Source organism: Cordyceps javanica, chromosome 4 (assembly GCF_051103115.1).
Source record: "Cordyceps javanica chromosome 4, complete sequence".
Lineage (NCBI taxonomy): Eukaryota > Fungi > Ascomycota > Sordariomycetes > Hypocreales > Cordycipitaceae > Cordyceps > Cordyceps javanica.
In genome coordinates, this window is record NC_139298.1 from 942,130 (window position 1) to 961,827 (window position 19,698).

Below are 19,698 nucleotides of genomic sequence, written 5' to 3' on the forward strand. Positions count from 1 at the left end.
GGAGTCGTACGTCACTTGAGGGCGTTGCTATACTCAGTACACCAAGCCGATCATGAAACTTCCCCGGAATCGTCCTTCTTCTCACCTAATTAGAGGCAGAAACGCCCCCACAAGCCATTAATAGGCGAACCCATCGCAGATGGAGCACGGCGGGAAAGCAAAACCCTTTTTCCCCCGCCGATTTTCCGATTCGTCTTTTTTTTTAAAGGAAAAAGAAAAAAATATCATCCGCCACGCATCAAGTCTTATGCCTACTAGGTAGGTACCAAAGAATCTGCACAACTTGGTCAAGAAGTTCTGGTGGGGGTTGGTGCGCGCGCCGGACCCCTCCCCGCCTCGTTGACAACTCAGCAAAATGGCGCCTCGTGAGCATCCAAACTTGCATTATCAGGCAGTTCAAAAAGGCTAGGGGGGTGAAAGGGGGGGCAAAGAGGATAAGAAAAGGGAAAAAAAAAAAAAAAAAAAAGAGGTCCGGCTCCCGCCGGTTCGTTCTCTTCTCTTCTCTCCACACGCTCAATGTCTGTCTGGTCTTCTAAGAACGGTCCGCCAGCCGACTTACCAACCACACGCCCCCCTCCACCTTGCATCCTCTCGGTCATATTGTCTTGAAAGTTTTTCCGGGGCCAAGGGGAGGTCAACGAAAAGAAAAGAGAAGGTAGCCTCATGACTGTACTTTTTTTTTTTTTTTAGAAAAAAAAAATCCGTTCCTGGCCCTTGTCTCTCCGCGAAATACCTCCAATCTGATAGGTTTCCATTTGACGTTGGTGAGGGGCATTCGTAAAAAAACTGGCAATAGGGAAGCCCTGGACCAATCAAAATTGGTCAGCTGGGGCTTTGGTGAGGAGGAGAAAAGAAATGGTTGCAAACCGGACCAAAAAGAATCGAGCGGACTCGATTGGCTCGGGGGAACACCTACTGAGTAACTAGAGAGACAGAGAGCGTGACCCTTGGGAAGAAGAAAAAAAAAACAGAGAGATTTGGTGTGCATGAGAGAGACGACAAGAGACGGAGGGATGCTATTGAGAGATTTCTTGATTGGAAAAAAATTGCTGGGAATTCTGGTAGAGAGACCAGAATAAAATAAAAGATGCTGGATCAACCAGGGACGTGGAGGGGGTTTACCGATGCATCTGAGACTTGGTTCGCGTGCGAGCAAGTGTGTGTTCGTGGCGCTGCTCTTGTGACTTGCCAGCACACAGCATGATGTAATTTCCAACGACAACGACCGTGCCCTATCGTCGTCGTCGTCGTCGTCGTCGTCGTGATCAGGGTTGTTGTTGTTGTTACTAGGACTTTGACGAATGGTCTATTTTTCAGTCACCGGGCTTACAGACTTGGAGCATTGAACATGATACCGTCATTCTACCAACCGTCATGGGCCTGTAGCATACCTACCACAGCAACATGTCATCCAAGTCGTTTTTTTTTACCATCCCGCCGCATGTTGAGCAAAGTTGTCTCCCCCTTGCCATTTCCCATTCCCATCCAGATAAACCTATTCAATCTCAACCCACCTCCCCTTGGCCTGGATCCTCCCCTTGGCCTCCTCCCACGCCTCGGCGTCCCACCGCCACTGCAGCACCTCCTTGTCCGCGTCGTAGCTCGCCCTCTCCCTCGTGACGCGGCCGCCCACCTCGGCGCGGTTCATGAGCGCCCGCCACTCGCTGTTCCCCGGCTCCGTCTCGGTGCGGAACAGCGCGGCGCCCACCGCCCGGCGCGCCCACTCGACCAGCCCGATCAAGATTTCCAGGCCGTAGCCCTGACCCCAGTAGCGGTGGTCCAGCATGATGCCCATGTCTGCGAGCACAATCTTTTCCTCTTCTTCCTTTTCCGCCTTGCTGTTGTTGTTGTCTTTGTCGTCGTCTCCTCCGTCTTTGCCCGCCGCCGCCGCCGCCGACGTCGCGGCAGGGCCCGCCAGGAACGACGCCGCGTCGTCCACCCTGTCGAAGCAGTTGTAGCCTCCGTAGCCCATCAGCTCGCCCGTCGCGCGCGACCGCAGGAGCACCCAGCCGTGCTTGCCCTCGGCCGTCCACCGCGCAAAGGACGCGAGGCGCGCCGCCGCCTTGTCGCTCGTCATGCCCGGCTCGGCGCCGCCGTAGGGAAAGTTGGCCGGGTCCGCCGCGTACCGCGCGTAGGCGTCGGCGTCGGCGTCGTCGCCGGTGCGGATGAGGACCCGGGGCGTCTTGATCTCAATGACCTCGCGGGCGAATGGTGAGGCGGCTGTTGCTGTTGCTGCTGCTGCTGCCATGGCTGTTTGATGCTGGCGGTGAATAAAAGAAGGCGTGGTTTCTTTGTGGTGGTGGCGCGAGAAGGGGAGAAATGGGCTGGATTAAGTAGATGAAATTGCGTCAAAACCTCATTCTAATTACGCTCCTTTTCTTCTTCCTTCAGCTCCACGAAATTCATTGAGTCAGAGAATTGGTCCATCACAGCTGTGTGTGGATGCTGCTACTGCGCAGTGTCGTTTTTTCTGTATGGTCTTGCGCGGCCGTTGTGACCATAAGAGGCAGGTCCCGAAGAGGGCTATTTGGTGAGTCAGTCGCAACAGCATGGCCAGCCTGACGGGAGTGGGATCTGGACAAGCGCACGCGCGCGCGCGCAAGGCTGTGGGATGAGTCAAATGAGAAGGAGAGAGAGAGAGCCGTGATCTTTTGCAGAGCGAGTCTTCACAAGCGAGCTGGACTTGGGATCGAACAGCGTCCAAGTGAACTGCCGCATGCATGGTTTGGTGCACTTTTGACGTCGCCATACACGCTCACATATCATGATAGTTGCGGGAGCACGACTAGGGCACATTGATCAAGACATGATTGATTGATTGATTCATCTCTACTACACGAAAAAAAACTTGTCTGGTTGGCAGGAGCGAACGAATGCAGATGGTTGAGCCCGCCCAGATCTTTACCTGGGAACCCAGTGCGGAGATGCAACCCAAAAAGCGAACCCTTTTTACCCCAGAATTTCTCGTTTCCTTGCGCCCCTCATCACGTTGGCAACGCCAGATATTTCGACAATTTTTTTTTAAAAAAGAAATATTTGCATTTCACTTCTTTTCTTTTATTCAACTAGTTTTTTAAGCTTTTGACCTCTGCGACGCGCCATGTCGGAAAATTCCACCCTTACGGAAACCAATTTTAGTTCCGATTTTTCTTTCTTTTCCTTTTTGACTTTCAAGCCACTTGAACCAGAATAGGGCGGCAATCGGCAAAGATGGGGGGGGGGGGGGGGGGGGGGTTGGTGCTTGGGGTTTTTTTGAGAGGGGGGCAAACAAAGACCGAATACGCCGAGAAATGTCCTTGTGCTTGGTTTGTGACTTGACTCGTGTTGGGCGTGGATTCTATTGTGGCATTAATCTTATTCATGGTATTCATCATTATCATTTTCATTATTATTTATTTATTTGAAAAAAAAAACACATTGTTTTATACATTTCAGACATTGTTCCAAGCCAATATTGACATGTGCCCCAATGTACCAGGCATCTTCAATACCAAGTGACCGTGCACTTGAGCCAACGCGATCGACAATCCCCCCCAATGACCGTTTGGTTCATTTTTTTTTAAATGATCCCCCTCTTCCCCGCAAATTTCAGTCCGGGCGCATGACGACTCTGCATCATGTTTGCCGCGCGCACTCTCAACAACAACAACAACTACCACTGCTACTACTACTGCTACTACTCTACTACTACAAACACAACTACCACCACCTCGGCGCGTCGTGCGTGGCCGGTCCGAGGGCAACATGCAAATCCAACATGTGCGGGCATGCCATATGTGTCGCCTCTCTTGTTTATTGAACATGACTCTTTTTTTGTGTGTGTCGTTCTTTTTTTTTTTTTCCTTACCCTGCTTAATAGATGATGAACAAGACTCGACTCCCGAATTCGGATACCGATACCGTTAGTCTACCCTTGTCAAGTTGTCGATGGCGTCACACCCCTGTGCCTCTTGTTTTTTTTCTTCTCTGTTCGGTGCCCGAATTTGGACCGGTGGCTTGTGACTTTGCCCTCCCAAATCCAATCTGCGCGTCCAACACGTCCACGTTTACTCAAGGTCTTGTTTCGTGGCTGTTGGTCAGTCCTCTTGTTCAGATACTTGAACATGTTGCCTGTACCGAGTATGTACAGATGGTAAGCGGTAAACATGATTCACGCGGGGCTTCGACAAAAGAGTTTCGATTCATTATTTATGCCAGCTACCATTGGTTCAAAAAACACTTTCCACCACCCAACACCACCACCACACACACTAATCGACTAGTGTAGGCAGCAGCTCGGGCGAGGCTTTTGTTGCCGTACATGTGCCAACAGGGATTTGCCTCAGAAGGAGAGGCATGGACCGACTGGTAGCCTCGGCGCCGCGCCCCAGTAAAAAAGAGTCTATTACCACCTTGTCCTGGTCTCAATTCGGTTCGGTTGCTCGCTCGCTTCCTCGTAAAAGGACAACTTGGACCCCCGCAAAGCACGAGCCACACGCACCCCATCATCACTTGCCGCTTTCTGACATTTTTGCTCATGCGGCCGCCGCCACCAACGGACAAGAAAAAGCGCCTCCGCCCAGCCGACACACTTTGTCAACCCTAACCACCTAGATACATACCTAGACACCTATTCGTTGCGACAGTCACAGTCCAGCAAAAAAGTCCACGGCAGTCAGTTGTAGTCATGTCAAGTTTTATTATATTTTTTGTACGCTTGAGGCTGTCCTTCTCGGTCCCGGAACTTTTACAGTTTTTTTTTTGGACGTGATTTTCGTTTTTGGTTGTGCACGCCATCGATCCAGCCGGCTCGTCGCTCTTCTTGATACCCCCTCCTTCTCTGGCGTCATAAGCCACATCACCCACCCCTCCGATTCTTTTTCGCCCCCTCCTCTGCCAGGCGCTTTTCGCATCATCTTCCATTATACTTCCTCCGAGGACCGGCGTCTCAAGGTTGCCCTTGAATATACAGTAGTTCTTCACTTCGCTTTTTGTGCGCAAGCACCCGTCGCGCTAGAGTACAAACCCACCATGGGAACGTAAATGGCGGTTGAAAACAGAGGCCAAACATGAATGCCCAAAGCCTCCGTAAAGGCTGGAGAAAACAAGAATCCTTGGTATCTTGAAAAGAAAAAAAAAGAAACGCCACGCAAAGTGCCAGAAATGTGTGATAAAGAATAGCGCATGCTCAACGTCATGCTGTGACGCTCGTTTTGTTGTAGTAACCGCTTTGTTGCCGTTACTGTTGTTATGTGATATGTAATTGCGTCGCACTGTTCCGACGTCTCTCTGTCGGACAATGTCGGCGTGCCCTGAATTTACCAACCCTTGGAGTGGTAGCCGTCAAAAGCCTGGTTGTTCAAGTATTGGTTCCAGCTGTTGGCGTTCGCATCTTCGCTCTGCTTCAGACAGGGCTTTTCCGGAAACTGCCTGAGGTTGGCCACGTCGTGCGAGGTATGACGGCGCTTGAGCACCGCGTTAGCAGTCGAAGTCTTCTGCTGGCGCTCCCAGAGAAGATGACGACGAAGTGACTCGGTCAGCTCCGTTGCAAGCATGTTGCGGCGGGTAGTTCGCGGTGACAGGGCTGCTTGCGCGTGGATGTGGTTGGCGGGGGCGACAATAGGCTGGGCGCTCGAGCGAGGCACCTCGATAATAGGTCGTAGGTTAGAAGGACGCATGCCCTTCATCATCAGCGGGCCCTCGTCAGAATCGTTAGGAGAGACACCCAGAGTCGGAGCGCTCGGTCCAGCGCGCGATCGAATAATGGCTGAGGCCGAGTGGGAAGCCTGGTTGCTCAGGTTCTTCTGGCGCTCGTTCTGGGCAAGCATGAGGGTGATCAGAGACGGACGGGAAACTAGGTTGGCCTTGGATTCGACGCGCTGGAAGAACTTGTCATCCACGCTCGATTTTCCGCTATCCTCCATGGAATCTTCCCAATCAGAGGAGTCGTCGTCATCATCAATGGCGCTCTCGTCAACATAGTCGTCCTCGGTGTCAGAGTCGATCGCGCTCTCGGCTTCGAGTTGAGGGTTGCGGCTGGTAGGGATCACAGGCTGCTTCATCTTCTGGGGGACGAAAACCTTGGCAGGCTGAATAGAGCTCTTGGTAGAGGCAGACTCGGAGGAGCCGCCAATCTGGAACATAGCCTTCTTGGGGGGAGGGGCGAGGCTTGGCTTGGACAGCTCGACGCTCATGCCCTGCTCGCTAGAAGAGCAGGAGCCGCCAAGAGCAAACTTGGCCGGTGCCTTCTTCTGGGTGACAGGTTGGTGAGCGGGAGCAGCCTCAGGCTCAGGGATGGTGGCCTCGTCAGCACCAGCCTGCGAGGGCTGGGGGAACGACTCGCGAACAGGCTCTTCGGGGGTCGTGCGAACATGAGTGTCAAGGGCAGGCTTGGGTTCGGTGGCCATGCTGGTGAGGGGCTGGGCCGCGATTTGGGCGGGGGCGACTGGAGCCATCTCCTTCTTCAGAGTGGTGAGAGGGGATGTGGTGGTGGGTGCGGAGAGAGGAGCAGTATCGTTGACAATGGAGACGACCATCTGTTTGAAGTCGTCGGAGCTAATGTGACGGTCACGTCTGCTGCGGCTGCTGGTCGAATCCAGACGTCGTATCCGGGGTCGGATAATCTCGAGAGGGGCCGATTCGGAAACAAATTCGGTGGCGTCCTCGTCAGCAAGGGAGTCGACGCTGCCAGAGAGTTGCGGAAGGTCCTGTGGGCGCCAGGTGGTGGCCAGAGGCGACGTGTTTGTGTTTGTTGTGGTGGTGGCGGAGGCGTCCAGTCGCTTCTCGTTTTCGACGAGCTGCTCTCTCTGCCAGAGTCTCCAGCTGAGATTTTCTAATCTGCGACCTTGCTCAAGTGAATCGGCGCAGCGAGAGAAGACTTGAAGTTTTGGGTCAGCCCATCATGTCGTGCAATGGGTGAGATGAGGACGTAGAGTGCAAACGGGTCGGGAGGTGCTTACCAGTCCACATGCTATACAAGTTGGCAGGGTTGGCGGTGTCGACCTTGTGGATAACGTTGGCATCCACTGTCAAGACGTGCGTGTCTAATCTGTGCGGCATTGTTGTGAGGTTGCCGTGATGCCCAATATGGTTGAGCTGTGTGGAAGATGGGTGGGTTGAGACGTAGGGAGTGCCGAGCGGAAACTCGCTGGCGGATTGGGTCAGAGTATGTTGTTAGGATCGTCGCCAGGAACGGTGAGCATTCGAAAGCCTGGTATGGTGTTCTGATGCTGAGATGTGCTGAGGCGGTGGCGGTCTGTATAGTCCAAGGCAACGGATTGTGCGGTTGGATGCTGTGGGATTGGTAGTGCGAGTGGGTGTTGAGTAAAGGCGCGAGAGTGAAGCAGGCGATGGATGGCAGGTGTAGTTCGTCAAGCGTCGGGTGCGTGAAGAGAGTCGTAGAGGAGGAGGAGGAGAGAAGAAGAGGAGTCCAACAAGTCTGGGGAAGCGATGTAGTTTATCAAGTTTGCATGGCGTAAGTGAGAGTAATAAGATGACCGGTGAGCAATGGGGCGCTGCGTCCCTCTTATTCAGAAGGCCCGCGGACGGCGGACGGGCACCCAGCAGCACGGGCAAGAACCGGGGGTATGCCAGTACCTACCCAAGACGACCGACCACCCCCCCAGTGCGCTACGGGACCGCCGCCAGTGGGTGTGGCCAGGCCTTTCTGGGTGTGGGGGGGTATGCCCAAAGCAAACCCCGTAACACTCCTCAGGGACCCCCTCCCCCCCCTGCCAGGTCTCTCTGAGAGGTACTTTTGGGCATTTTTCTCTGGGGGTAGGGGGGGGGGAGCCGCTGGGGTGCTGAGAAAGGAGGGGGGAGCACAAGGGAGGGCAATTTGGGTTGGTCCGGGGAGCAGCCGGGCGCGGTGAAATGGGCGATGGGAATAATAACACTAGTCTTTTCTGGGAAGTACTGCTGTTTTGGGCAAAAGAATAGTACCCATCGCGGATTAGTGCTGAATTTTGGGTCTAAACCTCTTTTGGTGCTCACCAAAATCTTTCTTTTTCTTTTCTTTCCCACGCTTTCTCTCTCTCTGACCCAGCAGAAGGGAACCAGTTATTAGCCCTCAGTCCACAGGCAGCTCGGAAGCCATGTGATGGCGAGGGTAACAATGCCACGCAGGGCTGGCTGGAAGAGCCGAGTTGGCCTGACTCGGCCTGAGAGGGAGTGGCCTGGTCTCCCTGACTCCCTGATGAACATTCAGCATTCCGTTTTCTACCTAGATGACCCGTTTTCTACTTACCTAGATGACTACTCAGATGCCTTGCTCCCAAACCTGCCTGCCTGCCTGTCCGCCTGCCTGCTCGGGCTCCCGTGGCCGAGGCCTCCTCCTCCTCTTCCTCCTCCTCTGCCCTCTCCGCCCGCAGAAAACGGATGCTTGCCACGCCCGCAGGAAGCCCGGACCGCACCCTGCAGTTTTCCCAGTCACGCGGCGGCGGCCAGCTCCCCGAAACGGTAGCCGGCCTACCGTTTTCTTCTCTTCCCCGCGCGCGGCCGCCAATGTCTCGCAATACGGTTGTCGGCTTGTCCTGTCCCCCCCCAAAAGCCGCACCCGGCCAAACAGTTACGCACCCGTACTACCAATACCTAATGAAAATGCATGCATACACAACACAATCACGCCGATAGATGTCAGTAATGTAGCCTCATCACTCGTCATTTCACAGTAGCCCTTTGACAGAGGATACAGTCGAGCAACAACAACAACAACAACAACAACAATGGGCACGCTTGATTCATTCACCCTCGGAATTTCGCAAGTTTTATTACTTTGTAATAAAAAGGCCACGTTCCAGGCCATCATTTGCTCAGACGGTCAGCACGCACGTTCTGGAACGGAAAAAGGGACCGACCGACCCCTTTGCCCCGTATTCAATGGTGGCACGGCCTGGTCCGCCTTTTCGCTCACCACCTGCTGTTGCTTCTTCCGGCAGGACCCTAATTCGGGAGCCGCCAATTGGCGGGCGGAGGAGCCCTAATAAACGAATTCGATGTTACGTGCCGTTGTGGCCTTGGCTTTACTTAGAAGGGGCTTATTAGAGGGGAACAGGGGATCATCATTAAGGACGAGGCTCTCCAGAATCGGCCCCCAGGTGACCTCTTTCTGGGGAAGAAGAACACAGCCTGCGCCAGGGGATTCGCTGTTTTTCTTCGGTTAATCATTTTCAATTGTTATTACTCACAATTTGCTCTTTGGCGTTCAAAAGTCCCTCGAGGCGAAATTACCAAACAAAGAAGGCGAAAGAAAAAGAAAGAAAAAAAGTAATACAAATATAGTCAAAAACATTTGCACAGACGAGTCACAGGTTGCTGCACTAGATTGGCCACGGCTCAGTCAGCGCCTGACCTCGGCCCCCTTTCACGGTCGCTATGAATGCTTTGGCTAATAAAGTTGGTTCTTTGTTTTTTTATTATTATATATACATTATGTATATACATACATATATATGTATATATAGATTGGTATGTGCGTGGTGTGTTACTGTGGGCGTGCCATCGCCCGCTCGGCGGCAAAAGAAGAGGACAAGGAACATTGCATCATGGGGTCAGACGCTTCAGCCCGTTTTGCTACGTCGCCCCCGAGAGGCATAAGCCGCGCAGACCGCATTCCATTCCTAAAAAAGGAAAAAAATTCGGGGGGTCGTTTGCCCACGCGCGCTGTGTTGTGCTGTGTTGTGCCGTGCTGTGCGTGCGTGAGTTGCGTGCGTGCGTCGTTGTCCGGCAGCGAGCGGCCTTGTAAGCAAGCAAGCACCCAACAAGGGCGGTAAGGGGGAAGAAAAAGGGAGGGAGGGTAAGTATGGGGGGGGGTGCGTGGTTCGTTTTCGTTGTTGTAAATGCGTAATGCGTCAGAACAGGGTCATGAGCTTTCCGAATTCAACCTCTTCGAGTTCATTGGGATTCGAGCATGCCAGCAAACCAAACCAAACCAAACCAAGCTCGCCCAAGGGTCCGGCATGGGACAGTCACCTGTCGCTCCTTCAGCCCAAAGCGAGTCGAATCGGGCTGGTTGCAGTGGCAAGACCCATCATCCATAGCCCTGTATTACCAGTATGAGCACTGTGATTCTACTTGGTTACCAATGGTCAGTACCTTGAGCACTTGGGGGTCAAGTTATTAGTTACCCAGGACGGGACGGGGGCATGGGGTCCAGGCCTGGAGGGAGGACAGACGCTTCTTGTCAGTGACAATCAACCGCGCGCGTTGCTCGATCACTTTCCCGGTACCTCCCTGTCAACCTTGTGGTTATTACCCAAGCAGCCAGGCAGGGCCCAGGGTTGCGCCTGTAGGCTGTGCCCTGCCTCGTCTTTTGGCTCTTTGGGCAAGCAAACCCTTTCCTTTCCCACTTGCCACCACCCCCTTCCCTTGTGGTCAGCAGGTCATCTGGCCAGACACGGCGTGTCAGAGCCCTGGAAAAAATGCCAACTCATCAAAATCGCACGTCTGGCCTTTCCCCCACCCACATGACCGCTCCATTGGCCCAACCACGTTCTGGCGAAACCTGGGGGGGGGGGGGGAGCGGGGGGGCATGGGGATGGACATTGCACATGCGCCCCGTCCAACCATAACTCTCGCGTCACTCCAGTCTTTCACGTCTGAGCAACTGCGAGACGCAAGGTCATTTGTCAAAAAAAAAAACAAGAAAGAAGAATATATACGAGCAGGGGTGATTTTGTCATTCTCGCATGCCTAGGACCGTGTGTACTGATATCAAGAAAAGGTCCTCTCCTCAACTTTTCTTAGTCGTTACCCCCGTCTGTGCATCCAACATGTCTCTCTTCCTTTTCCCACAGTTTTTGTTTTTCACTGGCGGGGGGTGAAAGAAAAAAAAGTCATTCATTCTGAAATAACCTGCCCAAGTTCATATTGCCACCTCTGCATGATAATACTTCTCAAACATCATTTAAATCCGTCAGCTGGGAGGGGGAAAGGGGGGCAATGCTGGCGTGCATCGAGTAACGACCTTTTTTTTTTTTCGCACTTCGCCACAAAGTCCATTCGCAACGTTTCCCTGGATGCAAGCCCATTATGGCTTTTTTTTTCTTCCCCAGAAGTCATAGTAGAAGGGGAGGGAGATATCTGGGCTAAGCACATATTACCTGGCGGTGCTGCCCCCATGCCCGCCCGCTGCTCATACAGCTCAACAAGGGTTCTCTGCAAGAACTGCCCCCTCTCAAAGAAAAGGGTCGCTTTTTGATATGCGCACGCATCCCGCCGCCCCCCAATAAAAAACGGTGACCTGCCGAAAGGGCGAGGGAGAGGGCCGTCGTATCATCGAAAGCCTAGACGGCGACGGCCATCCCATCCCATTGATTGCGGGCCATTTCTCAACGGTAATTGGCGAGCCTCATGCAAAAAAAAAAACCAGTCGAGTGTATTTATCATGATCCATACAGATTACACGTCCAGTTTGTTATTTTTTTTTTCTGAAAAAGAAAATGATCAAAAGTGATCAACCTCAAAATCTCGGTCGAACCATGTCCCGCATTACCTCTCCCGCCGTCTTATGCGCACGCCTCTCGTTACTTTTCCAGTCATCTTTTCTCCCCCTTTGGGTTTCTTTTTTTTCTCTCTGGATGGCGACCTTTGGTCAGGCCCAAACCGCCCCCCCCCCCGGCGCGCCCTCTACTGGTACTTTTACTTACTCGGGAAAGGACTAAAAAAAACTACTTAGGTCACCAGGTTGGCGAGCCGCCCCGGAAACCCGCTATCCTAGAGCCGGGGAAGGACACCCGGGGGCCAGGCCCAATGCAAGCCACAAGCGCCAGCGGGCCCGATCTTTTGCGGTGAGGAAACAAGGGTTTATTACAGCTCATCAAGCTCGTTTTACTCGTACTTTTCTTCTTTTCAAGAGTACCTCTTTGGCTTTCCGTCGCCGTGCCCTCAGCTAGGTAGATGGCTGAATGTTGGCGTGTGAGCCACAAGCCGAACGCGCGCCTCTTCTCGTTGGGGCTTCTTCTTTTGGCTTCTTCTTTGAACAGGGTAGGGTGCATGCATGCCGCACATCATCACCCGCAAGGTTCTGGTTGACAGCCAGGGGTCAGGGGCCCCTTCTGGCGACCATGTAATCCGTGGGTTGACGACGACAAACGTTCCGAGCCAACTTGTCCCGACCCCATGTCCTTCTTTTTCTCTCTGGAACCTTCCGGATTGAAGATGCAAGCTTCGTCCTTGTAACGGAGTAGAGCTATCAGTAGCTAGTTGGTTAGGTGCAAGACAATGTCCTGGAGCTGACGCGCAGGTATCAAAAGCTTCCCCCCCCCCGGCCCACCTCCTCTCAGCCCGGCCGTGTCTCTCGGGCAAATCTACACTCGACGTTTCCATAACCGGGGAACGCGCTCTTCGCCAGGACACGGCAAGGAATAAAAAAGAAACATGTAGACGGAATTTTCCTTTTCTTCCAAAATGATGTTAGACACGGGTCAGGGGAAGAGAGCAGGGGCAAGGGAAGAAAGGGGAGGGGGGCCGGGGGGGGTTTCTCCATCACAGACGGGTAACAAAACGGAAAGAAACAGGTCATCTTTTCCCAATCGACAAAAATCCCAGAAACCCGGGCCGCCCGCTCCTGGGGATCAGCCAGTCACATTGCATAACAGGGACTTTCTTTGGACGACGACGAGGTTGGTCGGTCGACAGCAGGCCGTGCCAACGCCCTGTACTGTACCCCGTATGTACATTTGCTTTTTTTCTTTGCCCGAGCCGCGCTCACTCACTCACTCACACATGTGCTCATACGGAGTACACGTTTGGGAATAACGAGAAAAAGGAAATGCGTGGGGGTCTGTCGTGGTCAGTCTAGCCACTTGACAAATACAAGATGGCTATAGAGTGTTTTGAAGAAATAAATAAAACAAATGAATTAATAATAAAATATATGATTTCAGCTTCTATTCTCCTTTTATAATCTGGGGAATAACAAAAGTTTGAATTCACCCCGTGTCTCGTCGCACTTGATCTTTTAAATTGAACCAGCGACACTTGCGTTTACACACGATATGGTACCATATCGTTGGAACACGACGAAAATGCAAGCACTTGAGCTCGTGCCAATGGATGGCCATTGTCGAAGATTCGGCAATGCACCGTTCCTCCCAGCCTTGTGCTGCTACAGCAGCAGTGTTTTGCAGGGCAATATGATGTGGGCGAGCGCCTTGCAGCTCGATATGCGAACCTTTATTGTTCGCCTCTGCTCCGAATCGCCGGGACAAGGGAAACCCCCCCCCCCCTCCCCCTCCGCTTCCCCGATGACGCGGATTTGCGGCGCATGCACACACACACACATGGCGTCGAAATCGTGTCAGGGGGGGAGGGGGTTTGGAAGGTTTCTGCAGACTACAAAACTATAAAACATGAGAAATAAGAGAATGGCAACGACAAGATTACATGTATCAAAGGAACAAGAAAAAAATGAAAAAGAAATGAAAAAGAAAAGAAGCCACAGATTAAAACATTCAAAAACATGGCATCATCGACTCGACCAGGCACACGGCCCGAGGGTTTGGGATGGGCGTCTCCACTTGTTGTCGCCGGGCCGCTTCGATTCACTCACTACTCAGTACTATAAGCTTGCTTGTTTGGGGGGGCGGCAGCCACTAACCCCTTACAGGGGCCTTTGCACCGTATTCCTTTTACTTGCATTGTTGCTTTACAAGGCTTTTTTTTTTCTTGCCGAGTAGAATTTTTTCTCTTTTTTCTCACATCTTTATTACTTTCATTTTGATATCCATTGTATCGAAATAATGTGTTTTCGAACGGCTCCGTCGTGGGTCATTGTCTTTCCGTATCCGTAGTATGTAAAGCAATGCTCCTCTACAGAGGCAAAGAAATACGAGGGAGGCAAAGGTAGAAAATGAAAAAAAAAAGCAGTCATTTATGACGAGAATCCTTTTTCAGTATTTCCTTTTTCTTTTTCTTTTCTAATCATTTTTCTTAGCGTGTCTGTGTGATTCACAAGCCGGTACCAGCGCGCTGGAACGATGGGCTAATAGTAGCTTTTTCGTCATAAATGATAGATGAGGTATGCCAGCGACAACCACACACCCTACCTCTCATCCCCCTCTTTCCCAGCGATACGGAACCTTGACCCGAGGCTCCGGAAACCTGGGTCTCACCTGTAAATCACCGAGACGAACCCCAAGCGCCGCCGCCGGCCATTCTTTTTGCTTTTTTGTCTGGGGGGGAGGGGGGGGCGGCTGGCACCCCTTGTTCCCGCGAGAAAACTGCGCCTTGCCCCTTCAAGGATCACCCTCAGTGTACTGAGTAGAACAAGGAAAGGTATAAGAAAAAAAAAAAAAAAAAAAAAAAAAGGCCCGTCTCTTCACATGCTTCTCCCTACGGTGTTTGCCGTGAACTTCATTTGCCAATGCTCGCTGGCCCTTGGGGGGGAGGGCCATTCGTGGCCAACAAGCCAACAGTCGCCGCAGTATGGCATAGCAGCGACCTCCAATACGCTAATACGAGCACACACGGGGCGGGAAAATATGTCCTTGTCAATAACAACATGATTTCCAACGGTCTCATTTCGGTCCTCGGCTCTCCAACGGTGGTGGTTGGCAAAAAGGTCAAAACTCGCTACTAGCCAACGGGCCGCCTTTTTGGTGCCCGTTTTCCTTTGCTACCCAAGTATAGACTACAACCATCACCACCCACCCTGTTGACAGGTTTGACTCCATCGCCAACGGGCGCGCGAGCGCCGCATCCACAACAAGACCAGCAAGGGAGGGCAATCTACGAGCAAATGAAAGAATAAGAAAAACAAAAAAAAAAAAAACCAAGCTTTCTTGCGCATTTGTTTTCCCCGCTTTCAATCAGCTGATTCGGTATTTAAGCAAAGACATTCGTGTCTCAAATCGGGCGCGGGAGCATCAGTTCGCATACCTGTCTTGCTGTCCTACCAAGAGAAAAAAAGAAAGAGAAAAAAGAAAAAAAAAGGTGTTGCGCGCGCTTCCTTTTCTTCTCGCCACCCATCCACCCTAGAAATCCGGGGGTTTGAGATCCAGCACACACGCAGACACACGCAGACACACACATACACACTCGGACGCTCGTTGCAAGACATTGTGGACAGAAGCAGCCTGGGAGGGTTGCGACGAGATGCTCGGCCCGTCCAAGTAGAATGTGCACCATTTCAGACCACCACACCTTGTTCTACCCATGATGTGCGTCGCAAGCGCGCCCCTCACGCCCTTTATCGACAGATCGAGGGAGAGACCATCAACCATTCAGCGCAACGGGGGTGTGTGTGTGGGTATGCTTTTTTTCTTTTTGCTCATACTCTGCCAGTCTGCTCAGCAAAAGGGGAGCGCCTGAAAAGCTCGCATATGGGGGCTAGCTGCAGATGTCAGATCTCATAAAAAAAAGTGATGGGGGTTTTCAGGTGTGCCCTGGGCGCTGATCGACATTCGATCAAAGCTGCATGACGCGATTGATTTTGCCGTCATCTTGGAAAGAAAGATTGGTCCTATTTTTTTTTTTTCTTGCCAGCTCCTATTGTCGTAATATGACTTTCCAAGCCCCCGCTTCCCCTGTTCCCCCTCGTTTGGTCGTACAGCTTCGTAAAAACGCTTTTGCGGAGCAAGTTTCTCGAGCTGCGGATCGTACACGGAAAAGCGTGCTGGCGCCGGGGGGGGAGGCACTTTTGTACTTGGTATTACTTGGTAGACAATACCAAGAGCAAAAGACTCCTTCGTTATCCGCGTAGCACAAAGACCTGGGGGGGAGGGGGGGCTCTTCGTTCCCGCGTATGCTAAGCAGTCCTGTTTGTCTTTGGGCCCACGGGAGAGGGGGATTGGAATGGCGGGGTTTCCCGAAAAATGAATGGGGGGTGCAATTATCCTTCTGCTTTGCCTTATTTCATGGCTTTAAATTATTTTTGCATTTTTCGTAAAATCATATTCAGATTTCAGTAACCAAATAATCAGAAACATGGTCAATGACAAAGAGAGGGAGGGATGGAACTAGGCTGGCGATTGTGTAAGACAAGACGAAGCGATGGGTGCGAAATCCAACCCACAGAGTAAAGAAATGGGCACACTGAAACGCGTTCCAAGATCCATCATCTGATGAACGGCAAAGAGATGAGCATTTTGTAGATGGGCAATCGTGTCCCCCCCCCCCCCCCCCCCCCCGCAAAGAAAGTAGACGACCCTCATCGTAGCCATGAATTCAGTGAGACACTGGGACGCGTTGTGTATGTAAAAAGTGTGGGACAGCGCGTGCGTGGACGATCTACTGTGGCTGGAGTTTGCGACACAAGGGCGGCAAACAATGAGGCTGATTTTGAGAAATGACGAATAATATTAACGCTGATGATAATCATAATAACTTCTGGTTCATTACTTTGTTGTTTTGTTGTTTATTTTTATTTTATTTTTTGAATTTCATTCTTCTTCCATTTCCTCATATTTCGCACTGCTAGTCTGTTCAGTCAATCTTGTAAACCCTGTCCAGCGTCTTTGCATTCCGCCGGGGGGGTTACCCAGCAGCAGGCGCATGCAAGCTGGCTGACTGCGTCCCGGCCGTCAGCTCGTGGCGATATTCCGACCTATATTAACACACACGTAACGACACACAGCTTTGCCCAGCCCGGCCCCCAAGGGAGAAGTTGTAAATTAACACGAGCTGATGTACGGATTACAAATTTACAATGGATTGCCACAGGATCCAGCTTTCCCCCTTTTCCTCCCTCATCCTTTTCCTTCAGCCGCAATTTCAATGTTTGTGAAAAAAATAATAAAAGAAAAAGCCCCCTCTTCCTCTCCTTCTCTCTTTCATGAATTGTGGCAGTTTCCTTTTTGGGAAGGAGGCGGGCCCCCGGTACAGCCCGTCCCGTCCGCCTGTAGCCGCCGGTGAGCGGGCGGCGGAACGGGACAAAAGGGCCCTAGCTAAACGGATGGAACAAGAAAAAGGACCAGGCCTTTTTTTTCTCTTGCCTTGAAAGGAAAAGGTTGGCCCAAGGAAGCCCTACTGGTAAAAGGAGCAAAGCATGTATGACATACACGGACACAGATCGTCAGTTGCATTGCCCCGACCCTTTCGACGGTTTGTGTATGTGTCCGGGGGGGTAGGAGCCGATCCAAAAGGGTCTATAATGTAACCTGTCGGGCAATGGTCAGAAACGGTTGGCAGAGAGAGAATGAGAGAGAGAGAGTGAGAGAGAGAGGAGAAAGCAAGCAGGTGGCGGTGGCCGCTTTTTTTTTTTTTTCTTTTTTTTTGTTCTTGGCCCTATTATACCCTGGGGTACCAAGTGATCATCGGATGCATTATTATCATTCTTATTGTCACTGACAAGCTGAATAGAGGAGCGTAAAAAAAGTGCAACTGATGCGGCCGCAACACCAGCACAGCCCTGCCTGGGAACTGGGGGCCCAAGTTTTCCGCGGCCAAAAATACCCACTCCAGCGGCGGGGGCGGCGGGGAGGGCGGCGGTGGGAAGTACACTTCAGTAAGTACGGATGGTTACTGATAGTTGCAAGCACCTTAGTACTCCGTACGGAGTACTATGCGGATTGCTGATGGTCTATGGAGAACTTGAATGCTTGACATGTTCCTTGCCATCCCCCAAATGCAATAACGGGCTTCGAATAAAGGTGCCATGCGCGGACGTGGCTGCATTGGCCCATCGCGACAACCTCCTCCTCTATGCATTTCTCGCTGATACCGAGTTGCGCGTGACAAGGCTCCAAGTAAACGTCTTGTTGCCATTTTTTCGGCGGGCTCTCCCAAAAAGTAAGCATCCCGTGCATATCTGCAGGGACTGTTTATTTTATTTTATTTTTTCTTTTTAATTCTTTTTTTCTCTGTGCTCTGTATCTCGAGGAGATGGAACGGCGCTCCCCTCTCAGGAGGAAGAGTGTGGAAATGGCGTTTACTTTCAGCAGCTGATCATCTACACATACTCTCTCTCTCTCTCTTTCTTTGTCTCTTTCTCCTTGCAGCCGACAGAGCTTGGACCCTTGACCAGCTGAGTTTTTTCTTGTCATTGTCATCTGCTTCCTCCCCCTTTGGAATCGGTCTTGTGCCTTGCCTCTAGAGTGCGCCACCTCCACCCACAGATTCTAATTTTTTACTTGACATGTACCAGTACGTTGCTCGCCACCCTTCGAGAAGCTTTCCTTTCCTTCTCTTAGTGGGTGGCCCTACCAGTAGGCCCCAAGGTACCCCTTCGGCGCAGGGCCACCGAGCGGAAGCCGACAACGACAAACCCCAGTTGCCCAGCCAAAATCATTACCCCAGCCATTGCGGCCCCATGAAAATTTTCCTTGTCAAGTCACCGAGAAAGGAGCCTATCTTTCAGAAGATTTTTTTCCTTCTTCTTATTGGCCCCGCCGCGCCCGTTGTTATCTATATGTACTACTTCCCTATGGAGCAGGGAAAGCTTTTACTGGTAAAGGGGGGGGGCGCCGCCCGACAGTCCCGGACCGACTGGGACGCATTTACCGCAGCAAATGGCAATGGCTGTATTTGCCATCAAAACTTGGCCAGAGGGTTTGTCGGCAATTGGGAATGAAAGAACAGGCAAATGACATCTTTTCCATGTCCATGGGTATCTATGTCTTGCTGCCCAAAGGCTGCATGCGACCGAGTTCTTTCCCTCCCCAGTCACCGGCTCCTGTTCCCGCACTCTACCAATACTTTTTTCTTCTCTTTTTTTTTTCTTTCCCACATCAGTCTCTCCGCACCTGGACAGTGGAGATTCAAGTCACTGGGGCAGTCTGAATTTTTCTTGAACAGGGCATGCTGTACGGAGCACGTAGTACTTGATTGGCATAGCCTGTGTCCACCAAAGAGAGCGAGAGAAAAAGACTTCTTCTCTGTTACCTGTTCATCGAAACGCTACCGGCAACTGATCAGCTAGCTTAATCGCCGGCAAGTAGTTCATCATCATGTTACATGGCCAACAGTGCATTGCAGGTTATGGAGCTTGCTGTGGGCGTCTAGTTGGGCATTCTAGAACCAGCATCGGCTTCCCAAAAGAAGAAACCCAGATAACCCCATCCATCACTCCCGGCATGTCAGGAGGCAGCAGGTCTGATTTGATTTTTTTTTTTGGCGGGCCATGGTCGAGTCAGACATCACGACACGCACTCCATAATAAAAGAAGAAGAGAAATTTTTCGATTTCGACCAAGGCCGGGGTAGAAAAAGTCACGCAGAGTCCCCATCAACATGAACCCCCCTTTTTAGATGGTGGTGATGGTGGTGGTGGTGGAGCATTAAGACTCTTGCAGTTTATTGCCGCGAGCTCCGCTGGTATACACTGGGTTGTCGATATCGCATTCAGATAAATCAATTATATTGAATAAAACTATTTACTAAATATTTAATCTTATTTGTTCATTTGTTTATTTTTGTCTCTTGAAGAACTAGGATGGTAAGTACTCTGCAATCTTATTTCAGCCCAACCAAAAAACCAGGCAGCCGGTAATAGGATAATCCCGGCCATTTCTATCAACCTGGCAATTATAATCAGTCCCATGTTTCCATACGGTAGAAAAGTCGCCTCGGTGTGTATTCTAAAGCCTTTTTCCCATCTCATGTTCCGGACTCCGGTGAGCGTCGCGCTGAGCGTGGGATCGTCTTAGTGTTACCCTACTATTCTCGTATCTTGTAATGGAAATATGTGCCGAGGGATTTGGCATCATTCCTTTGCTTGGTAATCTTATGCCCAGCTGCTTCTTGAAATTTGCTAGTGTTGATAATGAAGGGTAAGCGCATTGCA

The 19,698-nt window shown here is 51.5% G+C and overlaps 2 protein-coding genes across 2 annotated transcripts; both read right to left on the reverse strand.

Moving 5' to 3' along the window:
* Window positions 1-1,495: 1,495 nt before the first annotated feature.
* Window positions 1,496-2,248, reverse strand: V2A60_006177 (GNAT family N-acetyltransferase; the record flags this gene model as incomplete). The annotated part of the gene is made up of 1 exon (XM_083257474.1): window positions 1,496-2,248. One exon carries the CDS (start codon window positions 2,246-2,248, stop codon window positions 1,496-1,498), a length of 753 nt encoding a protein of 250 aa, XP_083113600.1.
* Window positions 2,249-5,297: 3,049 nt separating this feature from the next.
* On the reverse strand, window positions 5,298-7,038 carry V2A60_006178 (uncharacterized protein; the record flags this gene model as incomplete). Its single annotated transcript, XM_083257475.1, has 2 exons — window positions 5,298-6,856; window positions 6,939-7,038. 2 exons carry the CDS (start codon window positions 7,036-7,038, stop codon window positions 5,298-5,300), a joined length of 1,659 nt encoding a protein of 552 aa, XP_083113601.1.
* Window positions 7,039-19,698: the final 12,660 nt, after the last annotated feature.